This window comes from Haliotis cracherodii, unplaced genomic scaffold, assembly GCF_022045235.1.
Source record: "Haliotis cracherodii isolate W230 unplaced genomic scaffold, xgHalCrac1.p SCAF_1, whole genome shotgun sequence".
In the NCBI taxonomy this organism is placed as follows: Eukaryota; Metazoa; Mollusca; class Gastropoda; order Lepetellida; family Haliotidae; genus Haliotis; species Haliotis cracherodii.
This window is the reverse complement of record NW_027266264.1, coordinates 47,993,112-48,013,431: the sequence shown is the minus strand read 5'-3', so window position 1 is coordinate 48,013,431 and position 20,320 is coordinate 47,993,112. Positions and strand designations below refer to the sequence as shown.

The 20,320-nt window shown below is 36.1% G+C and overlaps 1 protein-coding gene across 1 annotated transcript in view; it reads right to left on the bottom strand.

The window, feature by feature from the left end:
- Positions 1–784: 784 nt before the first annotated feature.
- Positions 785–20,320, bottom strand: part of LOC139464940 (uncharacterized) — a 52,770-nt gene continuing 33,234 nt past the window's right edge. Inside the window, exons 3-4 of the mRNA XM_071246559.1 lie at positions 2,046–3,057; positions 785–809 (exon numbers count right to left, since the gene is read on the bottom strand). Of these exons, the coding sequence (XP_071102660.1) occupies positions 785–809; positions 2,046–3,057 (1,037 nt within the window). The remainder of the gene's footprint in view (positions 810–2,045; positions 3,058–20,320) is intronic.

Below are 20,320 nucleotides of genomic sequence, written 5' to 3'. Positions count from 1 at the left end.
CTATACTTTTATTCGAAGGCTTCACCAATGTGTGAAAGGTTTATACCCTGCACTACTTTGAGCATTCCTCCAACATTAAATTTAAACCTAATAATATACCTGACTCGGGTCAAAACGACCCTAAAGCCAAACTCATCAAGTAAAAAATGTTTCAATCATAAAATGTTTCACATAGGAACAAACCACGGATTCAGTATATTATAAAATTTATTTTGATTACGTGTTGGAATATATATATATATATGTATACTTTGTACACTTCAATCCATTTCATTGGAGATCGTAGGATTGGACTGGAAAAATATAGATCATACAACTGATTTTTACATATGTACATATGTCATATATACAGCACATTAAGTTAATCATATGATACACATAAGGACCTTCCCTGCTCTCTGTAATATGTCTCTTTGGTAGCATTGTACAGGTTTGAATATTTTATATTTTACTCTAAATAATCATATTTTGTACACCTTCCACTTTAGTACCTACACCTCGGTGACTGATCAAGTACTCAAATGTAAGTAAGGCAACGTATTTTAAGTAGTTCCTATTTAATTAATAGCTCATAAAATAGTATTTCTTGAAACACAAAACAATGCAATCGACCATTTACATATTGATCATTCTGAGAGGGAAGGCCTTATTGATTATTAAGGCAGAATATATGTATATGTTTTATCGTCCATATATTCTAGCATTTATATAGAGGAGACGATCACGTTCACGCAGTCGCACTTATCACATTCTCACAGGGATGACATCCAAGATGGCGGCACTGTTACCGGAAAGAGTTTGCCCGGGAACTGAAACGAGATTGAGATATGATATGAGACCTGAACTGATAACCTGCTACCTGATTAGACAATGTTTGAACTGATTAAATGGTTTGGTCCGTAAGCATCCTTTCTCGTTGTTACTTTCCAAACCGATTTTCCAAGCAGATCAAACAGTTCCCTTTGTAGCTTGGAAGATAATTATGATGACAATGTCGTTCTATAAAATAACTAAAACGTGTCTTATATGATTGCCTATGAAGTAAAGAAAAGTTTGATAGCAGATTATTTATTGTAGTTATGAACATTATCGATTGAAAGTGTATCCGACAGGTCTTCAAACTGAACAATTCATGTATAAAACAACGTATTTGTAAATCCTTCTATTTTCCTTTTGAATATTTGAATTATTAAACCTTTTTTCTTGAACAACAAAATCATCCCAGAACCTCATGGTCATTATACTTGTTTTGACAATTTGTTTCATCTATGTTTTCTACGTGTACCATTTATTCACAGTCCGAAACTATGTTTTTCTTCAGGTAATAGTCAATCAACATGAAACATACACTCAACAATAAACATACAAGTACAAACAATAATAACATTGACATTATCGTCAATTATGTATTAATGAGGACATGACAATGGTATATCTAGATCGTTCAGAATGTTAATGAATAACATTTACAAACTTTGTGTTTTTACAGAGATACGTTATCTGCTTTAAAGGGGTTAACAATCATGTCTTGCATGCAATTTGTAAAAGTAATTTAGCAAAACATTGTCCTTCCATTTTATCATACCTGCTTTCCAGATTTCATCCGTGTTTGATTAATCTATCATGCATTATTTACAGGGCTAATTTGGTCGCTAAACTAGACTAGTAACTAGATGTCAAACTTGTTAAGGATAGGTTTCCATCTGTTTCGTTCCCTGGTGACAAAGGTTTTTATTCAGGCGAAACTAAAGATTATTTTTGAGGATAATCTTCATAGCTGAAAATAAATATTAGCTGCAAACACATAAAATGTGTATATATTAATCACTCAAAACGTCGTCAAAATTAAAAAAAACATGTCATGCAATTGGTCACAGTAATATGATTTTATGGAAAGTTATCAGGATTATTATGAGAGTTTATCAACCAATCCGTAATTTAGAAAAGAGTCTACCAGATCATTAGACGTTATCGTGTTTCCGTCTAGTTAAATGTATAATATTTTTGATGGAATTTCAATGTATCTCCAGGATATTAAAACTTACCAGCCCCACCACTTATAACCACATGGTGGACAGATATTCTGCGGGAAGTCACATTTGCCCGTCTTCTCATTGAAGAAGAACCCTCCTTGAGAATAGGAGCACTGCTTGAATCCCATGAATTTCCTATTGGAACACTCATAGTAGAAACTGCATCCTTTCAGCAATGCAGAATATTTCCCATCTTTTTTGTTTGTACAGGATGGTGTGAGTCCACAAGGCTCTGCTGCGTTTTCCTGCCTATCACATTTACCACTTACGCTACTGAACACTTGATCGGCAGGACAGGTGCCATTCCTGATAAGAATTCCCCTGCTGCATTCAATATAGCTCTTGCAACCTGTGTTGGCATCAGGGTGGAACCCTGACGACTTTGTCTCGCAAGGATTAGGAAGGAGTCCACATGGTCTGGGTACAAGCTCATTTGGAATGATGCACTCCTGTCGGATGGGGTCAAAGGAACCAAAATCACATGTTCTGTATCTGATGAATTTCTTCCTTCTGCATTCAAAGTAGTACGTACATCTACCAAAGGGGTCAGCATGAAAGCCATCATCTCGGTCATAACATTGTGGTTGTTGACCTGTTCCACAAGGAGGTGCAGCAATTTCCAACGATTGGCATTTTAGACTCACTGGATCGAAGACCTTCCCAGCAGGACATTCATCGTAGCCTTCAAATTCTCCGTCTCTACATTCAAAGAAGATTCCACATCTGCCTTGCTCATCTGGATAATAACCATCATCTCTGAAGCTGCAGTCTGGACGAAGTCCACCGTTGCCTTTGGGTACTTCAAAGAGGGACACACAGTCGTGTACCTCTGGGGAGAAGATCGGAGTAGGCACTTGACAGTCGTCCTGAGCAATGTTTCTTTGGTCGTAACATGTGACAAAAGTGGGGGTCCAACGTTTAGTGTGGAAAGGGTAGATACCACTTGGCCTCCCTCTGCACTTTCCATACCGCTGATCACAGGGTATACAGTTGACTCGGTCACATTGGTTGGAGCGGTACTCGCCTGCAGATAATAACAAATAGACAATCACATCAAATAATGAATGTAGATATATCATTATAGACAGTCACACGTTGTTTCAAGGCCATATGTGACATACATCTAAAAATCTTAATATGTCAAATAATAAGGTGTACATATTTTTCACTTTTGAATGAAACTTAGAGATTGAATCGAAACATTACCTCCGAATACTAGTAATTACATACAGAAGGAATGAGTGTAAATTATCATTTCAAATGGGTGGCATTCCATTTCATTCACGTTCAAGTAACTTCTTGAACAATATCATACTATTTTCTGCCATGCAACTTAACTAATTCTAAAGACCTAAATAATATGAAAGAACTTCATTTAACATATTGGAATTATTGAAATACACATAATTCAATTGAAGTGAAACAATTATGTATTCATTAGTCTGAAAATGTAATAACAACAATTGTATTATAAATTATATGGTGTCATCAAGGCTTATAATAAAACTGTGATATTTAATTCGCCAGAGTTTCTGGAATGTGGTGGTGTCAAATATAAACATGTTTGAACAGATCATGTTTGTGCACTAAGTTCTCTTTCATTGAAATCTAATCATAGTACACATTGTTGGACCTCGAAGCTATCGCCTTTGCAAATCTTTATCAATAGCAAATACATAACCCATTGAGAATTGGTCACTTTTTATTAAACACAGACTGATTCGGAGTCGACATATCCCAGATGATAAAAATGCGTACCCTCCGATAGATGTAATCTTTGACTATATTATGTCTTTAAAGAAGATCTTTGTGAGATGTTGCCAGAAGAATAAATAGAGAGATATTAACACACCTGAATTTGGTTTGTGACCTTTCCGGATATTGCGTATTGTGTTAAGGATTACATGTGCTATATTCACTCTGACACACACTGAAACTTCAAATTGCTTTCGTCTAATTCTTCACGTTCTATACGTATTATTAGCAAGCAGATTTCAGGTGTATCCACTTCATGCCGCTTTAAACCATTTTAAACAACTTCAAGATATCAGTGAATTATTCTTAAGCGTTCTGTGTGTGTTTTTGCCTCACGTTTTTAAACTTAATCAAATGGTTTTGATACTATCTCCAAGGTACCTGTATTTACCTCTTATTATGAGATTATAAATTGATATAGTTTATGTGTATACACCCTAAACGGAATCTATTTTCATCAACCTTGTATCATTCTGAGATTCGCTCGGAAATGTACCGGCTGACACTTCTCATTACGTTTATATGTTTGTTTGTATTAATCCAAAATACATCAGAATGCATGTTTATACACACAGACACACACGGCCCGGGTTAGAATAGGTCTTCAGCAACCAATGCTTGCCGTAAAAGGCGACCATGCTTGTCGTAAGAGTCGGCTAATGGGACCGGGTGGTCAGGCTCACTGACTTGGTTGATGCATGTCATCGATCTCATTTGCGTGGATCAAATGCTCATGTTGTCAATCACTGGCTGGAATATTGCTTAGTGCGGCGTTCAACAACAAACAAACACACACACACACACACGTATACATGAGCTTGTAATAGAGATACTAGAGACACCGCCTCTATATTTAAATACGGAGTATATACATCATTACTCAGGGTGACAAAAACTATCCACAAGACTCATCAAGAGAGGCGACAAAGTGGCAGAAAAGTATCTACAAGACAAAAACATTCCTGTTGTCAACTTCCCCTTTATGTCGAACTATATTCCTGCAGCTCCAGCCTTTGGTGTCTACATATCAAAACCTTCGAGGTACAACCGAGCATGTTCTTTCTAAGACGAATTCAAAGAGTGTCAAATGACTTTTACTGAAACGCTCTATGATCAGGGTTACAACATTCAAGTAAACCTCTCGTAAAGGTTTCCCTATTTTGACGTGTACGATATGTTGCCGTGCCCTTTGTCAGGTGAACAATTGACTTGCTTTTGCTTGTATTTATAACAGGTGCCATCTTTTGAGAATGAGAAGATCACCTTTTTTCGCGAACACCTGGTATCATCACTATTTTATGGTGATTAATAAATGCATATAGTCGGTATTGTACAATAGCCTCTGCTTTTAGCAGATATTTCTTATTCGTTCTTATTTTTGCTTGATTATGGAAAGGGTTTTGTTGCTTTTGTTCTCATGTCATTGCTAACACCCGCATCCACGTGGCATAAAAGTAATTTAGGTTATATCTAGATAGTAACGCAACACGTCATTTGTTTAACGCCGAGTTTCAAGTTGACGTCGTAGGAAAGCTCAAAGTGACGTAGACGTTACTCAGTTTGATGAAGACAAAAGGCACCGGGAGGTCCAGGCAGACTATGGATCATAGTGTAGGTAAATTTTAGATTCAGATCCACGACAATCGTATTCTGGAAGGATAGGGTACACCTCTGCAGAGCGCTCTGCTTGTTTTTGTTTTCTTTACACTATAGAAAGTATTCCTGCAGGAATGTTTCGCCCAGTGTGTTCAATGTACTGTTATGTCACATAGCGAGATAAGCAAACATTTAATAATCAGATCAACATTAGATCAACAAGACGTATGGAACCTCACACAGAATAACATTCATAACAAATAAAAATATTTGCTTTGATGCATTAGACTTTAAAAATCGAGGCGATGATGGATTATTGGACTTTCAGATAGTTTTAAAGATTTTGAAATATTGTTGTAATTACCTTTCTCATAACACTACTCAGTGACGAACCCAACCTGAACGATATATGGTTGCATTACTCCAATTAGACAAATTGAGGCTACACTCATTTGCAAATATGATTTTCAGGATGTTTGTATTTCTTAAAACATAACGTTCCACATAACGTTCTGGAGCCAAGCTAGGATATAGGATCTTCTGCAAAACGTCAAGGAAACATTGGTAATATACAACTTGGGAACTTTTTGCGTTTCATGCAAGAACTTTGTGTTGCTGCATCTTCATTAAAAGGACCTAGTGGTCTAAGGCGCCCCAATTTGCTCAGCAGAGTTGCGTCCCTTAGGTATGCCAGCAACCTGTGATCTTTGGTTCGAATCCAGGTCCGCCTTACTTTTGTTACTAGGCTTGTCAGCACCATACCAGTGTTTGTGGGTTTCACAATATTGGTAAATAGAGGTTATCACGCGAGTGTGTTTTGGGATGGCATATATCCTGTAATAGGAATAAACATTGTATTTAGCGAGTCTTGACGTGTCATACCTTCCCAAAACACACAAGAGTGCAAACATTGCAATTTTTCCTGGAATGTGCGCATTACGCAAAAAGGCAGTGATTTATCGAATAGTGCCAACAGTCAATATAGTTCGACTGAAACCTGTTTCTTAGACAGTGGCGTAACTACATACAGTCAAAATAACAATTACCTACACATATTGTTTCTACTTCCCTTTCGCGTCAATCCATTCGTTAAGTGCAGAGTCAGATTTACACACAGCGACAAAACAATTAAACAATTCGGGCATATTTGGGTCAAACCAAAATTTATTATATTTGGGAAAAGTCCCCAAGCTGCAGAGGCTAACAAACATGGAAACTGATCTCGCCAGGGTAGTGGGCCTATTGTCCTCGCTAAAATGTTCGCAGTCTATATCTCCGCTTCGTTCCAGTTAGACACTGATTTTCAGTATCTTTGATTATTGTTTTGATAATGAATAAGATTATTCGAATAGTTTCCAGATTCCGATGTTTAATTCTGTCTCGATCGCCTACCGCGACGCCATGTTTGTTTGTAAACACTGAAAGTAGTACCGTTCATGCATTAGCAGTTTCATCCGTATATGGCTCAAACGGATACCATTTTATCCGCTGACTTTATCCTGTCGACAAACGTACCCATTATATAATAAACTTCTAAGAAGTGAATCACTTCCTTCTCACATCTCGCTGAGACACCGCGTTATATCTTAAATACTCTTCAAATCTCACCAACTCACAAACTCATTATCTCACTATAAAAGCGTCAGTTAAGTCGAATTAGGTCTATACTTTATACAGTTTGACCGATACACCCGTTCGATCGTATACATAGGATATTATTCTACAATGTATGATACATTTGTATGTAACACGTAACATGTAAAACGTGTTCATAGTCAAACTGATTTATCCAGAAACTCTCCTCCCTGTGACCAGTCGTGGTCAACGGTGTCATCAAATGTCAAAATTGCCATTAAACTAAATCTTGCATGGATCCAACGATTTTTCCGGGACCCAATTTATAAAATTAGCCACAATTCTTACACTCTGGGCAATACGTGTGATCACCGGATTTATAACAGAGGTCTTATGCCTGTTTTCCCACACCAAGCAGTGACATACCATAACAGAAAAGTATTTAATGTGTGAATAGGAAAATAACATTACAACTTAAAAGAAGAGAAACATATGGACATTTCTCTTTGTATACCCATGTTTACCCCATTTTACTAGTAATCGGTCGTTAACAAGTTACCAGATGTGGCAAATTAAAGATTGTTTACATGTCCAATAAAAAGGTTTGAAATAACAAATAGGCATTGCGTTGCATATTATACTTGCTGTAAATTTAAAGTTACACTTTCTTGAGAATTATCAGCATAAACATTAATAAGCATACCTAATTATGAATATTTCATATACATCCATAGCTTGTTCTCCGATGGTCAATAAAGATTCGGTTAAATTCAGGATACAAATTAAACTTATATGTACTCCGTTTCACTTAAAAGGCTACTAATAGGTATGTCATTAACACAATGCGTTGATAACCATGCTTTATTTCCACAGTATGTTGTAAATCAAAATCAAAAGGGATGTCGTCTTTTGTATTGTGAAGAGTTGCGTACAACACACATGTCAGAAAGCCATGATCGTTGGTTCATATTCCAGATTCAAAATGATTATTAATCTTGGTGCGTTTCACCAAAGTAGTGTATATTTTAAGTCCTGCAGCGTCTTGGGAGTTCCCATCACACGTCTTTAACTGAAATACTCGCATTAACTCACTCACTAATCAACTCAAAGTGCCTCTTCCGATATACAATATTTAAATCATACACCAAAACGTCGGTACGTGTAAGATCTGCCTGGAGATAGGTTTGTTTGTTTGTTTTTTTGTTTAACGCCGCACTCAGCAATATTCCAGCCATATGACGGCGGTCTGTAAATAATCGTGTCTGGACCAGACAATCCAGTCATTGACATCATGACCATCGATCCACGCACTAGGATCGATGACATGCATCAACCAAGTCAGCCAGCCTGACCACCCGATCCCGTTAGTCGCCTTTAACGACAAGCATAGTCGCCTTTTACGGCAAGCATGGGTTGCTGAAGACCTATTCTACCCCGGATCGTCACGGGTCCCGGAGATAGGTATAAATATACGTAACTTGAAATGATCTTCATATGTTCGAGCCACTCATTTTCAAATCTATACATCGCATTGGCTGAAGTATCGCTATTATTACCAATCCTGTAATGCGCTCAAGAATAGCAAATAAATATCGTTTAGAACTTGACGAATACGGGGTAAAGCTTATAAAGGTTCATATTCAACAAGACATGATGCTTTCAGATAAGGGAACTCCTGTGAAATGTTTCCTTTGTTGTTATTGTTTTCTTGTTGAAACACACAATCGCTTAATTCGTTCAAATTAGGTGCATACTGCCAAAGTGTTGTTGTAAATACTATAACTATAGGTTCCCAAAAGCAACGATTAAGAAATCGTGATCCATCATATGATTATATAAAGAGCAAGCATGGTACATCTTTAGACAATTGATCTTTCTATCTCTCCGACCGATTCTTTTCTTAATTTTTTGCTTAATTTACAATATCTGCTGATTTAAACCTACGTACGTAAACTTTCCCTTTCTGACTCTTACTTCGGCAGTACAACTAGCTGATTTAGAAATAGACAAACTAAACTATAAATATTGTGCCCATTTCAGCATAAAACATATACCGTTTAGATATGTGATGATGTTTGAGTGTCTTTATGAGTATCTATTTGTTCCATAGCAAATAACACATTTTCTTTGCTTTAAAAGCTGAACATGTCACATACATAGACATTGTGATTAACCCCCTGAATGCCAGAGGGACAAATATGCCCCTCCTCTTTTAACCCTCACTTTGTAGACGAATAAAACTCAACATACAACACCAACACAAATACACTTCACAGTTTAAAACTCTTTGGGAAATTCCCTGTTCTGTGATTTCAACTGTCACTTTAAACAAAGCAAAATTACTGAACATGATCTCTGAAAATTAGGTAATCGTAATGTCATTTTACACATTACTAAATCACAATTCATGACGTTATTTACAACGTGTTGTGACATTTAAATTTCGGATATCTACTCGGAGAAATGCATTTTAAAAATAACACTTTAGTGATCACGGTCATCTGTCTTTTCGAAAATCACCAATGATCATTCCAAAACGTTGCCGATAACCCTGGAATCATTTAGAATGTTTTGGAAAATACGCAAACCATGAACGCCGAAGTGAACATTCCGCCATATTGGATAGTGTTGAAGAAATTCACGTTTGTCGGTTATGAGACGCCTATAAAATTACGTATATTTCAAACCTAGCTTCGATACATACATCCTTGAATTCCTCATACATATTATATTCAAATGACAAATAGTCTTTGTCACCAATACAAAGTGTCCAGAAATCCAGCAAAATAAAGTAGGTGTGAAAATGGACGGTGTTCTCGGAAAACTGCACTTGATTGAACTGCAGACAAAGCAATTTTACACTGTGTAGCATTTTCTCCTATTTTGAGAGATCCATTCGTCTAATTGATGAATACATTGGCTCAACATTTTCAAAAGATGCATGGGGAGAGAACCATAGTCATATACATTGTAGATACATTGCAATGATTTGGTAAAGTCAACAGAAATTGTAACGTTATAACCGTAGTTCGTTATACACAGTATGTATACAACAAATGGCCGGGGCAAAAAAAAACAGTTCGTTATATCCACCTGTTCCTTATTAGCGTGCTCGTTATAAACGTTCTAAACTGTAGATACAATGATTTGCAATGATCTGGCAAATTCGACAGAAATTGTCAAAATTTCCGTCCTGTGTTGTGTAACGCCTTGACGCAACATGACGCACAACGACAACGGTATTTAACGGAATTTCTGGCTATTTCTCAGGGTTTCAAATAACAGTACACAAGTGTGTCCGATTGTTTCTTAGTACTTACATGTCACATATATGTATATACGATCCCTGAATCAACGAAAGTCCCCTCGTAAAATCTCGCTTACAGTTTCAGTGAACACGCCATTTTGTAAAAGTCGGTCACCGGTAGTGATGTCATATTCAACATTGTTGTACATATTTGGTAATTTCTATAACGTGTAAGTCCTATAATAAAAGTAAACACGATCATTGTATCCTGCTGTTTACAGTTTCAATTATGAGGCAAATTTTGCATGTCTTTGTACTTTTTTTCACACACTTAATTTCACTATGGATATTTATCAATGTTCAATGTGATATCCTACGTAGATATGGGCCACAAAATGTGCGAACCTTTGATAATCTCCTGTTTGAACATTGTTTACACAACAAGTATTAGAAGATGAAATGTAAGTGTGACTACAGCGTGTACGTTTTTATTTGGAGTGCAATAGTTAATTTTGTAATTTCATATCAACAGGTTAATAGCCGTTTCATGTTATTTGAAAAAAACTGAATGTGTTACTATTAATGGATAATAGTTTTGTTAAAATATTTGCACTTATTTTTAGAAGAATTGTCTTGGTCTTGTAATTGTTTTTGATGTCGTTTGATAGACAGAACGGTGATGTCTAACGATCCGCCAGTCACAACCGACTTTCCAATTATTCTGCTCCTTTTGTATTATATAATCAATGAGTTCACCCTTTTCTTAAATACTATGATCACAGGATATTGAACTCTTTACTTTAGAATTGTAAAAAGTATAGAAAATATAAACGTACCATGTAGCCCGTTGGTCGAACCTAATCCGATTTTCCTGATAATTCTATACCAAAGGAGCTTACTTCGCAACTTTTAATGTATAATTCCGTGGCGAGATGGAGAGAAAAAAATACATAATTGTGAACGAATACATGTCCAATATTGAACATTTATTTGTTGTTTCAAAATATACTTTTGGGGTATTTGATTACGTAAAAATAAGGCCAAAGAAGGTCAAATACCGTCTTACACATTGAAATTTTCCATACCATGAACGAAAATTGGTGTAGTAAGCCACTAAAAGACTATTAGCTTTTTGTAGAGCATTGTAAGTAATATTACTAAATTAAGTCACCTTTTTATGTCTCATATGCGTATATGAGAGAGAGGGAGAGAGAAAGAAAGAGAGAGAGAGAGAGAGAGAGAGAGAGAGAGAGAGAGAGAGACTGCAGTAACTCTCAGTAAATATTGTGATAATTTAAAAAGTGGAGTAAGTTTGAGCACAGTTTCAATTGGCTTTGCGCTTTCCACGTACCACGTATTAGTCTCATCAGGACATAACCATGACGGTACTCACCCACTATAACTATTAGCTTGTTGTAGACCATTATAAATAAAATAATTTTTACTAAATTCAGTCACCTTTCATGTCTCATATGCGTGTGTTTATCATCCAAAACTGTCTTCGACTGGAGACATCGGTTGTTTGAGATCAAGCAATATCTCCTAGGAGCCTTTTTTCTTTGGAGATATCGCTACAATTATGGCCTGATGAGACTATCACCGGCAGGCCCCTCAGGAGACATCGCTTATTTAGAAAGCCGTCATTCATACTTCGAATGTCGTATATTTATATACAAGCCCGTGGTTGAACATGAACCGACACAGCACCGTCAGTCCGACACAGACTAATAACATTAAATTGTCATTGTTGTAAGTAATGTTGTCGCATTGGCTGCTTCGAAAATGCTGTAGTGTTTTGAACACGGTTGAAAACTGATCAAATCGATCTCAAACCAGAAACGACATTCAAGAGCAAATTGTTCCTTTTTCTACATCTGACGTCAAAGTTGGTACACAAAGTGTCTCTTTCTGGAATATTTACTTAGTGATGGTCGATCCCCCACGGTGCGCCATTAGGTAAACATGAGATCACGTTGCCAGCGTTTTACATGCAAGTACACACATGTTCAACCTGCTGAAATTGATTGTACCCCTTGAAGTATTTGGAAAAAGTCCTACACATGGACATATTTTACTTTTTCAAAATTATCTTTGTATCATGTGTTGTTAACTTTTGCTTTCCGCTACGTATGGCACTGTCCTCATTATCAGTTATAGTTATATATTATCAGTATATCAGTGTATTTGTTACTGCCCGTGCGTGATATCTAGTAACAATTTAATTGTGTCACTCTTACTTTAACAGGGATAAATGAGTGTTTTGAGGCAGTGACGGATAAAATATCCTGCCTCTTACAGAAGTCCCATATACCACGTGTCCTTTCCCGATTTAGATTAGTTTCACAAAGATCCTTTTAGCAAACACCTTGTGTTATCACTAACTTTCAGTGATCCATTCACATGATGGTCACCGCTATTTTGCCCTGAACACCTAATGGAATCTGTTTCGGAAGATAATTAAGACTGATTGTTTGCTGGCGTTGATGTTATATATTTGGAACTGTTGTTCTCTTGCTGGCTGTGCCCATTCGGGGAAGATCCCCTTATGTTTCCCTGTTACATGTTGACACTTCTTAAGAGATTCGGGTCTTTTTTTGATCACGTATATGAATGCTGTTTAGTAGTTTCAGCAGGTTGTGAATTATATTTTGTGGCTGCTCTCATTTTGAGACTCGATATTGTATGAACAATAAAAGCAATTAGTGTGTTGTGAGACTCAACGGTTACAAGCAATAAATATGGATGCTGGGTGTCTGATTTGGTTTATGTAACTGTATAGTGAACAGGAGACATATTTTAAGAGCTAATTTCTGCATGGTCACATGTATTTGACCTGGTTACAGCATAACCCTTTTCATAGGTTATACATAAATAGGAATTGTCAACGTAGGAGAATAACCAGTAGATTTTCGCCGAAACAGATTCCATTTGGCGTAAAGGGTATAAAACATGTCCTGGCATGGATTATGTTAAATCATCAATGGGAGTAAAACTGACAAATATATCCCCAACACGTATAGTTTCTCTCAATACACGATGCTTTTCATATATTTCCATCAACTAACACACCAATTTCATTTCAATAAAATCCTAACTAACTTTCTGTCTTATTTGTGTACGCACAGAAGTATGTATCTTGAATATCTTACAATTCCCTTAAATTTCACACAATTCCCCATTCAGATCTTTACGTACTTTATAAAACGTGTTGGTCTATAATCTGTTGTTGAGTGTTATTATTCAGTTAATTAAGTATGAAGAAAAGATGGTGAAGCGGACAAGTTACTGTTGTTACGTTATCTGAAATTAAAGAACGATGTATTTGCAGCGTTTCTGCAGAAAAAGGTCAACATGAATTGTTGCGTGAAGAAACATAACGCGATGTTAACTTCTTTTCTTTTCAACGTGCTTCAAACGTTAAATTAGCTTAGAACACGTGACACAACTGTCGATTTGCATTGCTCATTGTTAAACACGAAGATTAGAAAAACAAGAAATGGTAAACTACTCCGAGTCAGTCTTCATTTGGCGTTATCAAAAGAAACAATTATTGAACAGATTTGTGAGAGGTGGTAAAAAGAATCCAGCACGGTGATACAAATGAAGTTTACATTTCGTGTCGCAGTGCTAAAGATCTGTGGAATCATTAAACATTTGCACCCCTGTTTGAGCCATTAATTCACTCTCCCAATATTCCGTATGCAACAAGCGGCGCATGGCTGTACTCCTTGACCTTTGAGAAAAATACAGACGCTCACTGTTTAGAGTCGCGAAGTGCACTGAATATTTCTTACAGGCTGGTGATTGGCGGTTATTATTAATATTACTGCTGAATATGCTTATTATGGAATGAAAGCTAATGTAGACATTCTGAGGATGGATATGTTACTCATAATACAATACGGTCTTGAGGCATGAAACACTGTGTGCCTCAGAATGTTGTTAAGTGTTGATATCATGCTACGAAACGACAAGTCATTAATATATTATCTGGTGTATGTTAGGAACGTCTTGACGACCTGTTGAAACTATTTGATGCAGAAAACATTGGACAATGCGTATAAACATACAGACGATACAGCACATTATGCCAACACAACATGTGTGTTTAGTGCATACTGGTTTCAAAGCGATAAAGAAATTATAACAAAATATTTATGATAATAATGTGTATTTTAATCCACAGCCTTCTGTTTTTATTGTTTGAACACGTTGGACCTCGCATATTTTGCCTACTGTTATAGATATTGCGCTATAATCTATTCACGGCTATTGTCATATTTGAAGTGCTTGAGATCAGCATCCAATATACTTAAGCAGTTTCAAGTACAGCTCTACCTTGTAAATTGCATATACTTTTATATTTGTTGCATTCATTTAAGAAAATGGTAAAAATGAGTTCACCTTTAATTGAATTATCAGGTTTACATGGACAATGTATTAAAAAAAATCTGCATTTTTGCTGATATGTTCCTATTAATCTAGCGTCATTTGAATTTGCCTAAGAATGAGAGACGGTTGCAACAACATGAACATTTAGTGTATATTGACCTCTTGAGGACCAGGGTTAGAATAGTATTCTATTGTTTGTCGTAAGACTAAATTGGATTAGATCGCTAGGTCAAGTGACTTGTCCATCCTACCCCGGAGTGGAACGTTGCTCATACTTTCAATTATTTGTTTGTCTGGTTTGAAATCGGTCATTTACATGATATTCAAAACGTCTCGTATACCTGCCGGAGCGTAAAGGGCAAACTAGTACTGTAAATTATGTAGATGGAACACTTAAAATCATTGATGACAGGGGAAAGCACGTACTGCTCTACCTGAAACATCTACCACTCACAAACTGTATTTCGATGTTAGTAATGAAGTGTGAAAACCTAATGTAAAGGTCAGAGCATGGGGTAGTATCGCGCATCAAGCGATATGTCATACTCAATAAATTCCTCTGAATATCTACCATCAAATGTCTTAACCAGGCTTGACTGAAAAGGTTAGTTGTACGCGAAATGAGTCTTTCCGTGAAATTTGAATAAAATGCACATTCTCTACAGTACCTAATTCTCAACTGAAAAATGTAGACTCCATAAGCTAGAGCTGATAGTATTTTGTTCGACATGAAGTTGCAAAATAAGATTGGAAAATCGAAATCATCCATCTTTGTCTGGCTTTTTTTTATTTTCTATGCACCGATGACGGAAGATTTTTGTTTTAGTTGTCTCTTTGATTTACAACTCTGGTGGATAGATCAGGTGAAGATAGTTTTTCTGGGCATTTTTGAAGAAAAGAGAAGAGTTCATCTGTATATCTAAAACTGAACTTGAACCTTTGAGCATCGTGCCATTTCTGTTATTTAACTAAAGTAGTCACACATTAGAGAAACTTATTTACTGGGGAATGGACACAGTTTGCTTCCCGTTTGGGGACACGTACTACATATCCAAATGTTCTATGTCAAAGATATTTACAATCAGGAAATTGAAATAGCGGGAAACTTGCAGTCATACAAACAAACAATGCATTGTCTTTAGAGGACCCAGTGAATATGTAAGGTTTGAAAGACTCGGTTAGTTGTCGGAATTGTAAGCTGCATGGAGACGTCATTCGCAATTACTTAATTTTGAAATAAAACAAGATACTTGCGAGTTTGCCGGATATATTGCTAGCCGGAAGAGACAGAACGTCTGATTCCTACCACAAAGGGTAAGAAAATCTGTACAGATATATCTAACATTAAAGGATAAATCAGGTTTTGACTCAATACGTAATATTGCAATGGTAGGAAAAATTGAATTAACAATGTTGACATTTTGCTATAAACCACTTGTTATGTTGTTCGCTGTTGTTATGCATGCTGATTGGCCATCAAGCCCATCGATAGAGTCAAGTCCAATGACACCATATTGTCCTGTAATTTAACTGATTGTGCAAATTACAAATACCTCGAAGAACATGTTTTTGCAAGGTTCATAATTTTAATCAAGTGAACAAACTTTAAAGCTATGCATATGTGTACATACATCTACTGGATGCCATGCATGGTATGAATATTCTATTTCTTCTCCTAAACGAAGCCCTCTGTCACAGTGTGAAAATTCATCTTGATTCGACAAAAGAATTCATTCCTTCGTGGCAAATGAAACGTCCTAACTACAGGTTAATATGAGAACCTCTTTTGTGAAGCATTATTGCACAGTGGTGCATTTCTGCTCCACAACATCTTACAACCGGATGTCAGGAGAATATGTTGATATCTGTCTAACCAGATACTGTACCCTCGTGCGTGTTGTAGGTCAAATGAGTTAGTCCAAATATAGGGTCTTCTCAACAATTCAGAACTTTTATTTCTTTTGTTAACATATATATCCAATCAATGCACCTTGACAGTAACACTTCAATGATAGCGTGAACTGTATAGAGGAGTACATTATCTCACATCCTTTGTGATGGCAGGAGTCAATCCGGTTAAAGAAGTTTAAAGCACTGTCTGTAGACGATGTGGCACGGAAAGACTCTCGCGAGTCATGTTTGCTGAAACGAGCTACCTACCAAGGTACGACACAGACACACACGAGTACAATAAGCAACAAAGAAGGCGTCCAAATATACGTGAAGACAGTGGCTTGCAGGACAATACCTGTCGTTCTTGATTAAGTGCCACCGAGAACAAGATAGAGCCGTCGACAGAGAAACAATTTCAAAGCTAGTTTACACGTACTGTCTACAACTAAAGGCAATACGTCCAACAGAGACCAAATAGAAAAGGGGCGCCGAAATACGGAAACAACATTCAACTCTTTCACTCGATAATTGCAAATATTTTGTAATGTTGTGAACGACAAACATTCAGAACAGCGTATGACAAGGAACATTATGGTTAACAACTTCTTTATCATACATGCACAAAGTTTCATGGCTACTCCTTTCACCTCCATCAGGTGAAGGAGCAAAACGTAGCCCTGAAACGATGTGTATGTTTAATAAAGCTATCCATATTATTTCTTGTCATATGTATATCCAACTGTAAGTACTCATAAAGAGTCTCATTCGGTACTTTGTGTTTCAAGTCATACAGCATACTCAAAAATGGGATTATGTTTTTGAGGGGAACACAATATATACAAACTGAATGGTCAGTTATTTCAGATCTAATTTAAAAGGAATATTAATTTTATTGGCTTATTCTATGTGAGTGAGGTAGTCAATGTTGTTTAACGTCACAATCAGGACTATTCGAGTACACATCAGTCTGTATATAATCAAGTACGGAATACACACAATGGCTGAAAGCATGAGCAAGGAAACAGGTTGTCGGGGTACGATCGCACACAACATGGCCACCCGATCATCACTCTATTCAGCTTTTACAACAAACGTAACCTAGGGATTTTTTTTACCCGGAGGTTACACAAAGTGACAAAGTTTATGCACCTATTTAAAACAGATCATACAATACTAACCTCATCACTTTTGAAGACGCCATATTTCGGAATAATGATTTTCAAAATTAAGTGGTCGCTGTCTCATATTGTTTAAATGCAAAGGCTGACAAACATGTTAAAGAATGTAATTTTGTATTTTATAAGTGAAATGTTTTCTATGGTTGTTTGACTTGTTTGCTTGTTTGCCACAGCTCTCAATATTTCAGTTATTTTACGGCGGCCTGTAAATAATCGAGTCTAGGCCAGACTGGTTGATATTATGAGGTACGTCCCACATCGGTGGGGTAAAATGGCAAGCAATTACACAATTCTCCAAGCCTGACCACCAGATCTCATGTTGTCGCCTCGTAGGACAAGCATGTGTTGCTAAGAAACTATTGTAAACCCAGATCCGAAAATGGTAAGATATGTTAACATTAAGTAAAGTTATTAGCATAATGAAAAATTATTAATATGTTTAACAGGTGAGTGTGAGAAAATATTTCCAGAAATTTAATTGAACATGGGCCTTGTTTGTGTCAGTCAATCTATTTTCTATTTTATAAAATTGGAAATCGAGTTTTTCATTCCATATATGTATAAAAACAGACGTATTTCTGCGCTGACGTTTTCTTCAGTGTACTGTGATCGCCATAAATAGCGAATATCACCAAGTGTCTTCTGCAATCAATAGTTCAAAATGAAGTCTTAATAGAATAAAAAAAGTCGATAAAAAAAAACTCCGAGGTTAATGAATGTGTTAAAATACCAAAGCAGTATTTATTTATGTATTCATTTATTTAAACTGATCATTTCAGTTCAAATATCCCGACCAGCAGTATTGCAGTTAATGAAGGGTCGTTATAAAGGAATGCACGACAGCTTCAAATTTTGAAAAAAGAACAAGAAGTTCTCTAGCTGAACTGGAATGAGTTTGAATTTACTACAGCTTTTAAAAGTATTTCAGTTGTTCGAAGAACCCCTACCAGTGAGTTAAATTGATATAAATGTTCTTTATATTGATTACAGTTAACTCAGAGATATAAATGTATCAAGTATTTTAATGAAAATTATAATGTCATTTCCATACCACTAACTTCGCATTTTGATTTTGGTGCCCTGAGCAAACAATTTCATTCATGCATATTCCCATAAAAAGTTTCTCTTAAATTAATTTTAAAAATCATTTATCGGAGATTTCGAAGCTAAACAAGAATACTTTCTTGTTTTTTTAAGTTTAAAAACAACTAAAATCGATTTTTTTTTCTTATTTGAGTAACCATAGACGTTAAATCTTCTCAAGTGAATATATTTCTGATTTCAACATAAATCTATTATCTAATAAAATAGTAGCATACTATATTTAAACATCCTAACGAGAAATACCATTTAATTATTCACCCAATATTACATTTGTGAGGGGCCATACCAAACACAATTTTATTCAGCCCAAATCCTTTTGAACCATATGCTTTCTTCGTATTGCTTCGTTACCAAAATTTCATTTGTAATGTAGTGTTTGTCTAAATTGCCTCTAATGCAATGGTAATTTATTTTTATTGTACTGACGACATCAAGTCTAGGTTTCAATATATGAAAATGTTTACACCATAGGCTGCTCATCAACTTTGTGTGTATTTCTTTCATAGAATCTCCTTGCATAAATCTCCTTGCAATGATCGATCAAATTTTGCAAGAGTTCACACAAGAAAAGTAAAATGTCTATGTAGATTAGCACTGATTTCTCTTCGTAATGCCCCAATAATCTGTAAACATGACGTTATGCTGCTGATTCATGTTGTTTCACAAATACGCCGTATAACACCAATGGAATACCCAAGACGACATGATGCGGGTTAAGAACGACATGGTGCTGTTAACAAATAATCAATTTCATTCTTCATTTCAGGCTGAGAAAAAAATTTCTTTCCAGTACGTGAAAGTTCTTCATCGTTATAAGAGTTGCACCTACTTGGACATAACAGGTTTACTGGATAAGGTTAATTTATCAATGTACGGTTAACAGTAGTTTTCAAGTAATGTTTGAACTATGTGGAATGATCTCTTTCCAAGATCATTCGACATTTGATACATTGATTGTGAAGGAAAATAACATCATCAGGTCATTAAGACCATGCTATATTCTATATCTCATATTTGAAACCTGACATGTCAACCACAATTTTAAACATTTATTAGTATGATGCGAGTTTGCAACAACTTCTGCAAAGTACTTGTTTCGACAATAGAAATGGATTATATGTATATTAGACAAGTGCACAAGCACATACACATCTGAAAATATTCAGTTAATTTCAGGACGATAGTATCTGTGAATATAACAATGCGAATTCCACTATATTCTGCATTTCCTTTTACTGAAGAGTGACAGGGCTTGAGGTAACAAAATATATCTCCAAGAGTTCCGAAAAACTTTTGATACACTTACTGCTGAGTGTGTCCTTTAACATTTGATTCATATATATCAACCATTTCTTCGAAAAATGGAATAAGAAGGCTTGTTTGGCCAATCATCAATTGATTAGCAACTTTTAAACTTTTAAACACCCCTGTTGCAATTGTAATGTGATTATCGATCAGCTCTAAGCACTCGGGTCAGTTAACCTTAAAACAGGTTTTCGAAAAACATGTGAGGTGAGGTGAAATGGGGTTTAACGGCCAAGATTATT